Below are 13,725 nucleotides of genomic sequence, written 5' to 3' on the forward strand. Positions count from 1 at the left end.
AGCGAAAACCTTGTTTCGAGTAATTCGCGTTCGAAGTTGGACTTTTTCTGGGCGCCGTATTTTACCCTTAATGTTTCGATAAAAGCCCTTTTGGTGTGTATTCGGAGTAAAATAGGAAACTTAGTATCTATCAGGTCACTTATTTAATCAGAGAAGTTGTACGATATGATTTTATTTGGTCGTAAACGTATTCGTCAGTTTGTCAAATTACATTAATCTCCAATAGCCGGTTGTTCTTCACACTGTTTGTATGCTATTCGTCGGTTTCTCGGATCGCGCGTGCACGCGCACGCAATCCGGACAAACTGACGAATAACCTTTGTTGGTACTTTGAACGCACACCTTACATAAGCTGGTTACCAGCGAAATTCCGTATTCGTCACTTTGTCAAATTATGGATTTGTTTTTGTGAGTAATTCGCCACAAGGGGGGCTCTGAATCTCAAAATCCAGACTAAAATTCAGAATTTTGGCATAAATACTTGAAAGAGCAACCTTCATAAACCCTAAAAATAACAAAATCTCGAAATTGCCAAAATGGTCGTTTCGCCGGTATGTCAGCTCTGCGACGAGCTATCCATGTCTTTATCATCCGTTTAAGACCGGCCACGTGACGGGCTCTCGACCAATAGGAATAGCTAAACTGTCCGAGGTATTTATGAATGTGTATTCATAAATACCAAAGAAAGTTCGGCAACGTGACGGGCTCTCGACCAATAGGAATAGCTAAACTGTCTGAGGTATTTATGAATGTTTGTTCATAAATACCAAAGACAGTTTAGCCATTTGTCGAGAGCCCGTCACGTGGCCGGTCTTACACGGATGATAAAGACATAGCTGGGTAGTGCGGTCTTAAACACTTTTTCCATCCAGTGCCACATGACATTTTGGACTTCTATAAAATCCGGTGCCTTTGACCGTTATATTGGTTGAACACTCACAATCAGCACGTCCGCATATGCGCAATAGTGAGTCAGTGATTCATAGTCCTCAATTCACAACGCACCGTCACAGCTGCATTCCGCGGGACATCGCGCAGTACGCGTGACGCGCGCGCAAATATCCATTGTTTACGACCATTGATCTCCATACATGTGTTTATGGAGATCGAGCTGGAGCTGTTCACTCTATTATATAGCTAGAGGGTTGTTTCGAAAAACATGAAGTGAAACTGCTTAGCGAAATCGTTGGAAATTTATATGTTTTGACTTGTTTTGACTCTTGACCGAAATTTTTTGATATTTTGACCGAAAAGGTATTTACAAATGGGAAGAAATATGTGCTGAATCGGAATTTAAAACCAAGTTGAAGACCGGTTGGAGTCTAGATGCTGATAATTACCAGAGCCGCATACCAGCATCCAGACATCATATCGACCGGTCTCAAACAGAGAGTTTTAAACCTCCGACGCACACATGTATTCCCTTATAATAATTCACTGTGATTGACTTGTGAGAACTTGTGTTGGATTCAACTGCAACGATAACGGTAGAGTATGATTTAACTACTCCCTTTTTCTCTACTTTGTTGGCCTTCAAAAGAATTATTCTGTCATTCTACACTCTTTAGACTCTACTACGCTACTGCACTCCTTGATAAACCTTCAAACCCTTACCTGAAGTTGTACCCCTTTGCCAACGTTGAGTTTTTGTTGTCAAGCCTCTTGAATTTGTATGTGGGCCTGCAGTCATCCCAGCTGTTGTCCAGATTACAATCCCAGTTGATGAAAATGGCAATGACACCGCCCTGATGCCACAGAATGTCAACATTTTATCGTAAGAATAACAAAATAGAGAGTGGCTACTGACTGCTCTGTCAACAAGTCAACAGTAACCCTCTCTTCTGCACTTCATTCATAACCCTTCAAGTTTTGCAAAACAATTTTGCCCATTAAGTTAGCACCTAGACTTCAAATTTCTTTGAGGTAATCTTCTGAATAGCACTTCAAGTCTCCCACAATTTTGTGTATGAGTTTACAGCTCATTACCCCATGCAGTTAGGGCTTCGCGTTTGCATTACTTCCGATCAACGAATTCCCCCCCCCCCCCCCCACACACACACTTATTGACGGCCTTGTTTCAGTTCATGGCAAGCAGGCAAATTTGGTCACACTTCACTGCTCTTCACATTGCCGTTTTTTTGTGTAGCGACCCTCTTTGTTACACATTACTAAAACACTTCACGTCCCTTCACCAGACACCAAAAAACTGGGAACGTCTCTATAGTCCGAAGTCCCATTGGTCCGAAGTCCCATTGGTCCGAAGTCCCATTGGTCCGAAGTCCCATTGGTCCGACGTCCCATTGGTCCGACGTCCCATTGGTGCGAAGTCTCATTGGTCCAAAGTCCCATTGGTCCAAAGTCCCATTGGTCCAAAGTCCAATAAGCCTTTTCGGAGTTCCAACTGCGCGCATTCGTAACCTGTGACAACGCACATTGTTTGTCTCAAATGCCCTTTGACAGTACCCACAATGCACAAACAGCCTCTTCTGCACTTCATTCATAACCCTTCAAGTTTTGCAAAACAACTTTGCCCATAAAGTTTGCACCTAGACTTCAAATTTCTTTGAGGTAATCTTCTGAATAGCACTTCAAGTCTCCCACAATTTTGTGTATGAGTTTACAGCTCATTACCCCATGCAGTTAGGGCTTCGCGCTCGCATTACTTCCGATCAACGAATTTCCCCCCCCCCCCCCACACACACACACACACTTATTGACGGCCTTGTTTCAGCTCATGGCAAGCAGGCAAATTTGGTCACACTTCACTGCTCTTCACATTGCCGTTTTTTTGTGTAGCGACCCTCTTTGTTACACATTACTAAAACACTTCACGTCCCTTCACCAGACACCAAAAAACTGGGAACGTCTCTATAGTCCGAAGTCCCATTGGTCCGAAGTCCCATTGGTCCGAAGTCCCATTGGTCCGACGTCCCATTGGTCCGACGTCCCATTGGTGCGAAGTCTCATTGGTCCAAAGTCCCATTGGTCCAAAGTCCCATTGGTCCAAAGTCCAATAAGCCTTTTCGGAGTTCCAACTGCGCGCATTCGTAACCTGTGACAACGCACATTGTTTGTCTCAAATGCCCTTTGACAGTACCCACAATGCACAAACAGCCTTTTTGTAAAGTCAGTGGCGCGATGTTGTCAAAGGCCATTTAAGACAAACAATGCGCGTTGTCAGGGGTTATGAATGCACAGTTGGAACTCAGAAAAGGCTTATTGGTCCGACGCCCCATAGGATTAGGGTTAGGGTTAGCGTTAGGGTAGGGTGAGGGTTAGGGACAGTCAACCTGAACAAGTGGAACTTCACAGTAGTATGTTTTAGACCAATGGGACTTCGGACCAATGGGACTTCAGACCAATGGGACTTCGGACCTGTGGGACTTTGGACCAATGGTACTTCGGACTATCGAGACTCAACCAGAAAACTGACCTGCAGTGCTCTAAAGGGTTTTTACATCTTGCTCATAAGGTTGGCTTCCCACTAGTATAGAACTAAAATATTAGAAGGATTAACCGAACCGACACTTTTAAAGGTACATCTATCATTTGATTTGAAATCAAATTAAGTGCCGTACAGAACTAAACTCACTGGACACCATACGTTTGAGGAAACAGAAAATCTACGCACAATGTTTGGTCTTGTACATGTATTCAGAGGATTCCGCTGACCGCGCTCCCGACTAAAAGTTGCAGGTCGACTTTGACCTACTTGTGTACTAATCCCAAAGCATTTGGGACAAGATTCGCACCGAGCCAGTTAGTTGGTAGGGTAAATTAATCTTGACAAATGTCAAGGCACACTTCAATTATTGTTTTCTCCAAAACAAATGTTCTAGACATAGGCCTATATTTGAGAAAAAAATGTCGATGTACAGGGTGACCTCCTAAAAAAATGCAACCCTGAAACATTTTGCCTTAAATTTTTATGTTTTCTATATCAGATTAAAACTGGGAGCTTTTTCTTTCAAATGTCGAAAAATAATTATGAAAACCGCAAATTGGGTTGCTGAGAAAATGCCAATTATGTATAAGAAGTGATTTTTCATCTTTTCCAAAGGTGCTTCAAACAGTGAAACATGTTACTGTATTAAAACCCTTGTGCAATTGTTTTTCTTCGCGCGATTTCTTTAATATTTTGACATTATATATGATACTACAATATAAGAAGAAATAGAGCATTTTTTTGACCAATTGCTTGCCCTAAATTGGTGTAAATGTCAACTTCCCAATTTTTGGACACTTAATGACCAACTGTCTAGCTTTCAGTTGTTTATGATAGGTGCGCTCTATAACAACCTGCTATTATTATTATTATTATTGTTATTATTGTTATTATTATAATTATTATTATTATTATTGGCAGGCCATTTTGACCAGAAGATGGGTAAAATATGATCAGACAGCCTTTCGCAATTAATTGGTCAATTAAAAATTGCCATTTTATTTGTCAAATTATCTCACACACTTAGATGGCAAGTTGGATTTGACCAATACATGGAACATTTACCTAATCAAATAAATATTAATGGTCAACTATACTTCAACAACATTGGTGTCTCGTATGTTCTCATCAAGTGCTCACTGGCATTTCACCAACGTTTATAAAGTCTATTATCACATTTAACGGTCAACTATGATTTCAAGAAAATTGGTCAGGCTTATTTTCACATTGTGCAACAAGACATATTTTTTATACATCACTGTAAAAACGTCGGTCAAAATGAGTTGATATGAAATTGTGTGTAGACCAGTGTTGTTCAACTTATCAACAGGTTAAACACTTGGGCAAATTTTTCCAAATAGTTGGAAAATCTCTACCCAAATCAACCCACAATGAGGTATTTCAAACCAAAGTTTGGTTAAAATTACATTGCCCAGCTGCCCAGTGTTTTACCCAACATTTTTACAGTGATATAGTTGTCAAGAAACACATAGAAATTCACAGTTATTACTTGGGCTCACGTCCTACATCACATTATGTCAAAACGAGCATCATAAATTTATCAAAGTATTATTCAGCACATTACGCCCAGTTTATGAGCTATGTACCATATGGTTAAATATAAACTAGTCCGCTTCAAAATTTGCACTTATTGATGGTCATGTTGTTGCCACCTTATATTGTGGCATCGATAATATGCCTGTGGCATGTCCAACATACCCAAACAAGGATCCAGAAATTTTCGCAGTGTGGATTTCATAAGCAAATAATTCTGAAATGTAGACAGGTTTTTTTTTTCTCCGGACACTTTTTCTCACGAAAATCAATATGGGAGTTGAGTTGTCTAGTGCCTTTCACCACGTAATTGAGCACCAGTAGTTTAGGAAATGATAACCGACTCAGAGTAAAACTGAATGACCAACTTGTGGAGATTATAGCTTTACCAAGCATGTAAATGCCCACGGTGCGATGATCTGGTCAAAATTTCTACAATTTGTGTCTAATGCCTTTCACCAAATTAGGTATTGGGTACATACCGTGGAAAATGACCAAGTTCTACTGTAACAGTAGTCCGAGTAACTTGGACCCAACTTGTCGCCTTTTTTAACATTTGGACGTGGTCTGGCGATAGTAAGGTCCAAGCTAATAGTATACAAATATTGAATGCTTCGAGTGGTGTAGTAAAACTAGCCTCCCGAGGTGATCCATGGACATTCTATTTTCCCGAGGCGAAGCCGAGGGAAAATAGAATGCTCCATGGATCACCGAGGGAGGCTAGTTTTACTTCACCACGAGATAAAGCATTCAATATTTGTTTCATAACACTTCACCCACAGATTCTGCTTGGTTATAATATTTTAAATTATTTAAATCTGAACACAGTTGAAATAAACTTCAATTTCAATACAAAATTGGTGGAAAATGTATTTCTCTCTTCCAAACTACCCCTTTGCGAAATGTTTGAACCCAACTCTGTGGCGTGCTCTCTTTTGGAACAAAACGCGCTGCGCACAACGCGCAACGCGCACACCAGCATCCATTTGCACACAAATACCGCGCCGTGGAAATAGTACTTTGGTTGCTAATGGTATAGTACTTTGGTTGCTATGCGCATAGTACTTTTGGCCGTGCACAGAAAGATAGCAAAATTAGAAAGTAACATGTGACTCGCTCTCGGCCAATCAAGACACAGAATCTGTGGGTGAGGTGTTATAATGCGAGCTAAACAACATCATCCTGTCACTGTCCCAAAAACCAACATTTTCCAACAAAATACATCAGATTTCACCCTCAAAACGGCCTCCAAATTACTAGATATGCCACCTGAGGTATAAGTAGACATCGATGATTAAGATGGTTGTACTGAAGTTTACTTACGATCCGGAAGAAAAGTGAAATTTTCCGTTCAATTCTGAGAGCTCCCCTCGCGATCTTGAACACGTTAAATTTCCGACTCGTGTTAACAGGTTCATGTTTGAACGACGTGATTTCTTCTTCATGCCCAGCGTACATTCGATGGTCCCCGTATACCGAGCGCGATTCCGTTACCGAGCGCGCGCGATGCATCGATTATGATAATGGTAGACTGGATCACGTTTGTAAACACATGTGCGTTTCGCACGATAATATGGAGTCGGGAACTAGCGCAGCTTTTATGGCGGATACCAGTTCAAGCTGGTTCCCGATTCCCTTTTACAGTTCGAAATGCACTTGTGTTTAACGTGACTCATTATCATAATCGATGCATCGCGCGCGCTCGGTAACGGAATCGCACTCGGGATACGGGGACCATCGAATGTACGCTGGGCATGAAGAAGAAAATGCGTCGTTCAAACAAATAACACGAGTCGGAAATTTAACGTGTTCAAGATCGCGAGGGGAGCTCTCAGAATTGAACGGGAAATTTCACTTTTCTTCCGGATCGTAAGTAAACTTCAGTACAACCATCTTAATCATCGATGTCTACTCAGCTTGGGCAAAGGACGTTCAAATGTTCTACAACAATTGTTGTCTTAATGCCTTTCACAAAATGATATTTTAAACCTTTTACACTGTAAAAACGTTGGGCACTATTTGAAAGAAAAGGCTCTCAGCTTTAATCTGATATCCAAAAATTCAAATTCACAGATCACGTCTTTGAAATAAAAGAAGGGTTAAGGGTTGCTTTTTGGGGGTCACCCTGTATATGAATAAAATAAATAAAATTGTGAACTTACGAAATTTCAAAAGGACTTATACAAAATTTCAAAAGGACTTATATGGTACAAGGAAAAATAGTCATCCATTTATTTAAAAAATCACATTTTTTTCTTTCAAATCTTGCAACAACATTGGCTTTCTATTTTTGCACCCAAATCACAATTGCACCCGAAAGTAACTCACAAAATAAACGCAGAAAATATTGATGTTGTCAATTGAATTGTACAGTAAAAAGTTTCTAGATAAAAGATAAAAGAGAGGAACTCACACTGTAAGCTAATGCATTGAAGTCCTCGCCGGTTGCCGTGACGATGTCGCCAAGTTTGAAGACCGGACAGAATGGATCCGAATGTTTGTTGTACAGGCAGCCTTTAAGGTAACTGGTGTTGGAACTCTCCAATATATTACGCCTTAAAAGAAAACACAAATACAGACCAATTACCAGTAAAGTTAAAATCACAGATATTTCTCATATAGTGAACTGTGTGTACCTGAGTACCTGACTGTTTTCAGAGTTAAGGAATCCGGTACCCGTAACCAACTTTACTTAGTAACTTCTCCGACAACGAAAAACACAGGTTTTGAATGTCATTTGTGGGAAATTTTCAACAACAAAAACAGGCTACATGGGAAAACAAATTATATTTTATGTTTATGACGCTCGCGAAAGTTGCACTTTACACCGTAAAGTTAACAAGTTCACTGTATAAATCGAGCAAGGGGTGTTATGGCCAAGCCTGCGTGCAGCCAAATTTACAAATGGCATCCCTACATTTTCTAGGGCAAATTTAAAGGACCCAGTTTTCCAGCGTAATTTTATCAATTATAGCCCGAAATTATAGCCCGAAAGCCCGAGAGTTGATCTTTGGCTATATTTGCACAACCCCACCGTTTTTTAAACCAGTCCGAGACGGTCTCTCTTTACGCACTATCCGTAAATGCACACTCCTGTTTGTGTATTTTTTTCGCACCAATCGCTGAAGAAAACAAAAGTGATTTGAAACCTTCAGCCTCTTGAACACAATACCAGTAATCTTCTTAAGTACTGAGCTCTCATACTCTACATTGACCGTCTCCCAATTTGTCAATATCACAGGTCTTGTTAACTTTTCGTGCGTGACTGTTTGTCACATTTATTGCCAACATTGCATCTGCACCATCACTTTCTAAAGCAGAACATTTATTGACATACTTTTTTTTTTCAAAATGTTAAACTTCACTCGTATTATTTTCCCAAACATCACAATAATAATGAAATATGAAACTGAAATCCAAACTATACTATGAGGTGTCTGTCAAGTAAATCGACAAAGCTCACATTTATAAAGGTTTGCAGTGAAGGATGAGAATAACATTAATGTTCACCTACTTGAAGAAGTGAAACTTGGAGTAGGCCGCAGTGTTCTTGATCAGCACGGTGAAACGCTCAGCATCCTTCAAAATTGCTGTAGTATTCCTGTAATTCATGTTTAATAAATGTATTAGGATGGAAACAAATTGCCAAAGTGGAGGTTAAAATTGACGAATGTTTTCGAAAGGCATTTCACAATCAGTTCTGTTGTACACCAAAGCAGCCATGACCAGTATTGAGTTGGGCACAGTTTGTTGAAAATTGACATCACAAACTGTTCGCCGGTTCCATCACAAAACAGCATATGTACGTTATTAGTCCTTCTGACTGTTGTTAATCGATGACACTGTCATTTACAGTTGAAGCAGAGTCCACAGCCTAATGTGAAGATTCATAAACACGAACTTGAGTCCAGTCTAGTGGTTGAATTAAAATCTGGATTTTTCCTTTAAAATCCTATTCGAATTCCACTATTCGGTTTGGATTTTGGATGCCGGACACTCAAAACCAACCAGAAAAAAAGTTAAGCCTTCCATTTTTTTGTGTGACACAAGCTATAAAGTAAAATATTTGGAACATCCACCAATTTGATACGTGATCTCTGACTGAATCCGCATCCACTCGTTAGAGTTTTCTTGGTTTATTGCACTGGTCAGAGAGTTCCCACCCACTTTTTTTTACCACCACAGCTTGGGAGTGTTTATGTAAAGGGCTGGTGGCAGCGGCGGCGGAACGCTTTTCAAACTCACCACAAAGGGGCACTTGCTCAGAAAAAAAAGCACCTTCCGTCGGTGTGAAAGAGGAAAAAATTGTAAAACTATTTTCGTTCACATTGCAAGGAATACATGTTACCCAGAATAAAATTTAATAACAATATTGATATACTTTTAAAACTGTTTGCGTTAAAAAAAATCTTAATTCCCTTAGGCCTACTCAAAAAATTACAGTGTAGGCCAGTTCCTATAGTTTTATAGCCGTATTGTTCTCAAATAAGGTAATTTGTCACTTGATAGAGCCCTTCGGCCTCCGGCGCACCCCCGGCAGTAACCTTTCTGGGGGCCACCTTTGATTTTGTTTATATCATGAGAGGGGCATTGTTGCTTTTTGGCCAGTTCAGTGACGATTTTTATTTGCCTTAGAAGCACAATTATTTTTTTTTACAGGCCATTTTTTTTTTCATTTTGAGTGGGCCACAGATTTAATGTTATAAGCGGAGTGTTTGTGTTTCGAGGGGTGGTTTTCCATCTCGAAAAGGTGTGTTCGCGATGGCTCCACCTCTGGATTTTTTTCTCATGAATGTAAATGTCTGTGGAAAGTTTCATTTCTTTATGAACGTGGGAACAATTTTTCCATGGGGGAATAATAAAAAAAAACGCCCGCATTTTTCTTATATGGTTTCCACGCCCCTAAAAGGATGTGTTCGAGATGGCTAGCTCCACATCTGGATTTTTTCTCATCTGTCTTTTTCTTTATCATTATCGTCTGCGAGACGTTTTATTCGTTCATGAAATATGGGCACATTTTTTCGCAAGGCGGGCATACTAATTACCCCCATTTTTGTTTTACATGGCTGTCACGCTTTTGTGGTGGCTCCAAATCTGGAAAATACTTATAATCTATATCATTATGTCTTTGTGAAGTTTCCGGCTTTTGTGAAAAGTGGGAACAACCGTTTGCACTGCGGGCATACGGAGTCTCCCCTCCCTTTTTTAAATGGCTGCCACGCCCGTAAAAGGGAAAATTTGCGATGGCTCCACATATATTTTCTGGCATGGATATAAACATCTGTGCCACTTTTTGCAAAAGTGCACAATTGTTTCACACATGAGCTGGACTATAATGTGCAAGGGGTGTTTGTATTTTTGAGGGGCACTTTTCATTACAAGAGAGGAGACAATTTTTAAGCGCAATCATAATACTGTCATGTGTGCGTTTGAGGGAAACTTTTGTTTTAGCACGAGGGGCCACATTATTGAGCGCGAGTGGGGCACTTTTGATCCCCCCCCCGGTTCTGCCGCCCGGTTCTGCCCCCCGGTTCTGCCCCCCCCCCCCCCCCCTGCCTATAGTGGTTACTGAATCCCGCAAATAATATCCCACCATCATTGAGGGCATTGCATGCGACACACTGCTCATCACTTTTGGTTGGCATGACTGCAAGCTGAAAAGGAACTTCCGGTGAAATTGGATAATCGGAGTTTCTGATTATTGAATTCGTCACTAGTGGTCTGCGGGTAATTCTGCTGGTTTTGGATTTGCTTCCTGCCTGGGGTAGTGGTGCGTTAGTCATTAGAGCAGGCACTTTTATCCACCCAGGAGTAAATGGGTACCTGTGAGGGTAGAGAGGGTTATTTTGATTGAATTTAGCTGCTTCGCGCCAAAATTGCAGCATCGAGCTGTATACTCTCCATATTTTGAATGTTTAATAGGCCCAATGAGCTGGGGTAATAATAATGTAAAACAATTTGAAACAGCGCTTTATAAGTACCCTGGATTGAACATTTTGGAGACATCCCCATAGACTTGTGCACAATAGTTTTCAAACTTCCATGTGCCCTAACCCAATATCCCTTTTTCCACGAATTTCGGTATGTTTACAAAAGGCTAATTAGACCACGAGCAACAAATATGACCTAATTGCGACCAAAAAAATGTGCCTCTAAAGGGGGGCTGTGACATAAGGGAGACACGAAGATGTCCCCCTAATGACCGATGTCTCCCATCGTGCGACGAAATTACGATAACGTGTCTCCTTAAAGGTATCTTTCCAGGTATTATTATTATTATTATTATTAATCTACAGAATCCCGCAAACTGGCGACAGATTTTTCAAGTCGCGTCTGAAAAGTTTGAAAAGTTTTATATATAAACTAAAGGTCTATATCTATTTGAAAACAGAACAAAGGGCTTTAAGATGGCTTTATTTTTTTTGCCGATGTGCAGTCATGTTAATAATAGTTTTGTGTTCAAAGTTCATTAAAGTTAATATTGAGCTAGAAGCCAACAGAAATAAAATATTAAAAATTAGTTGATGACGTCATCTTAACACCAATTAGGATTTTGCATATTGATAAGTAATCTAGCTACCCACCACTGTTTTATGACGATAGAGCCTTCCCTTATACATGTATGTGTTTTTAAAAACTGTATTTTGGATTTCGTCATCATGAAGTCACACACTTCTATGTAACCCACATACAAACACAGAAAGGCAACTATTGTTTTCTTTTAAATTCTCAAAAACTAGAGTTAACCTTTTCTATTTAGCACAACTTGACTCTTAAATCCTCAAAACTTCAAGACAGTGAACAATGAATACATGAGCGCTCAATAACACACATTTCCAGGATCAGACTCTGTGCCTAGCTACTTCTTTACTCTGCAAACAACCATTAATATACAAATATAACATGGTTTGAGGGTGGACAGTCGATATTCGCTCCCCGAGGTATTGGAAGTTGACAAACTAGTTCCCGAGGCGAAGCCGGGGGAACTAGTTTGTCAACTTCCAATACCGAGGGGAGCTAATATCGACTGTCCACCCGAAATAAACCATGTTATATTTGTTTTAGTATACCTCATACATATTCAGTTGCCGAATTTTGTTTTATTATTATGCACCTAAAACAAAATTCGGGGAAACTTGTACAGCTCACCAAAAAATTCAACTTCAATTACTAGTTCGGTTCGTTTGCAATATAATACAGTTACTACAATTGTAAATACAAATGTTTGCAATGTGTACAGCTTTCTTTTGTACAGGAGACATCTTTACATGGTCTATAAATTTTCTCCAGCTCTGGAAATTAACATTTACGCGAACCATGCAACCATGCATCTCTCCTGGGCGATGTTCGCGCGTGCGTACTGCACCCGTGCGACAGTTCCTCGATTGCTCTGTAAAGCGCATGCGTAGTAGACTGTCGCACGGGTAACCCATGCGACAGTCTACTACGCATGCGTATTTACAATGTGCGTGAATCCTCGCGCGCGCGTTTGGTAAACAGCAAGAATAACATCTGGCACGTGATGGTGAATTGACCAGTGAACGTTCGGCTCTCGATCATGAATATGTATGAGGTATAGTAATGTTATGTACCGCCCTCTTTAGCGAGAATGAAGGGACGTAATGAACTTGTACATACTGTGCATGATGTTTTTAAGCCAAGGCGTGGTCAATTTGAAATATTAAACGTGCCGCAGTGCATCTCCAAGTTCATAGGAAAGTTTTAGACCTACCTTAGATTGACATTAAAGCAAAAATTAAGATTGTAACTCTCACGACTGATTTTTTTCAGGAAATTTTAAGGGAACCTCTTTTCATTTTAACGTCCGGTGTGACGACGTTTAATTATTTTTTTTGCGCACAGGTGCTGTCTGCATTAAGGTCATCATATATACTAATTTTAGAGCGATTGCCGCAAACTTCGCCACATATCAACTGATTATTCATTTTAAATATTTTCAACCTGCCGCTAAAGGGCGCTCTAACATTTTATTACATCACCGATATTTTCTTTTGTGAAGTACAACCTAGGTTAGAGACTAGACACCTTTTTTACAATTTTAAATAATCCAGTAAAAGTCCAGTTCATTGATTTTCAAAGATTAAATCTGGCAATCTTTAACGTCACTCTTCGGGTCTGACCCATCTGTTATACATGTAAAAGGACTATGACTGTGCTAACTTCGAATTGTGTTCGACAAAGATAAATGGCAAAAGTGGAGGCCGGAAAAGACGTGTACAATGTTTATGGGTATTGAGGAAAGAAGGAGGAGGGAGGAGGAGTAGAAGAAAAACGTTGACTGCAATATGACTCAAAATCATGATGGTTAAAATTTAAAACAGGAAAACAGGACTTACGTTGGGTTCATGTTATACTCCACTGGGCACCAAGCCTCAATTTCACATGTATCAGTTGTAGTTCCATTAGGATAATGGTAAGGCACACATTTACCAGTCCGAACACCTACAAGAAAATTCTCAATTAAACACCTCCATCAAAGTTCTGCATCCATAGATGAAATACTTAACGTTGCATTAATAACCCCCTTAAGTGATTTACTAGCAACCTTCCTTATTCCTGCAAATTCCCACACCATGTGATGAACTCAATAACCAAATTTGTGGACTATGAATATGATGATATGCCTAAGCCCATGTAAAGCATATTTGCTTAGCAGTAATCACTCCAACAGATTCCCCTAAAAACAGTTGGATTTTGATGGTTTT

General features: G+C 40.0%; 1 protein-coding gene across 1 annotated transcript in view; it reads right to left on the bottom strand.

Annotated features, from left to right (window-relative positions):
* The window catches only part of LOC119730092 (P2X purinoceptor 4-like), a 35,222-nt gene that overhangs the window by 6,537 nt on the left and 14,960 nt on the right, over window positions 1-13,725 (bottom strand). Inside the window, exons 2-5 of the mRNA XM_038202875.1 lie at window positions 13,357-13,462; window positions 8,514-8,642; window positions 7,413-7,554; window positions 1,615-1,745 (exon numbers count right to left, since the gene is read on the bottom strand). Coding sequence (XP_038058803.1) covers window positions 1,615-1,745; window positions 7,413-7,554; window positions 8,514-8,642; window positions 13,357-13,462 — 508 coding nt within the window. The remainder of the gene's footprint in view (window positions 1-1,614; window positions 1,746-7,412; window positions 7,555-8,513; window positions 8,643-13,356; window positions 13,463-13,725) is intronic.

Source organism: Patiria miniata, unplaced genomic scaffold, assembly GCF_015706575.1.
Source record: "Patiria miniata isolate m_02_andy unplaced genomic scaffold, ASM1570657v1 HiC_scaffold_22, whole genome shotgun sequence".
Taxonomy (NCBI): domain Eukaryota; kingdom Metazoa; phylum Echinodermata; class Asteroidea; order Valvatida; family Asterinidae; genus Patiria; species Patiria miniata.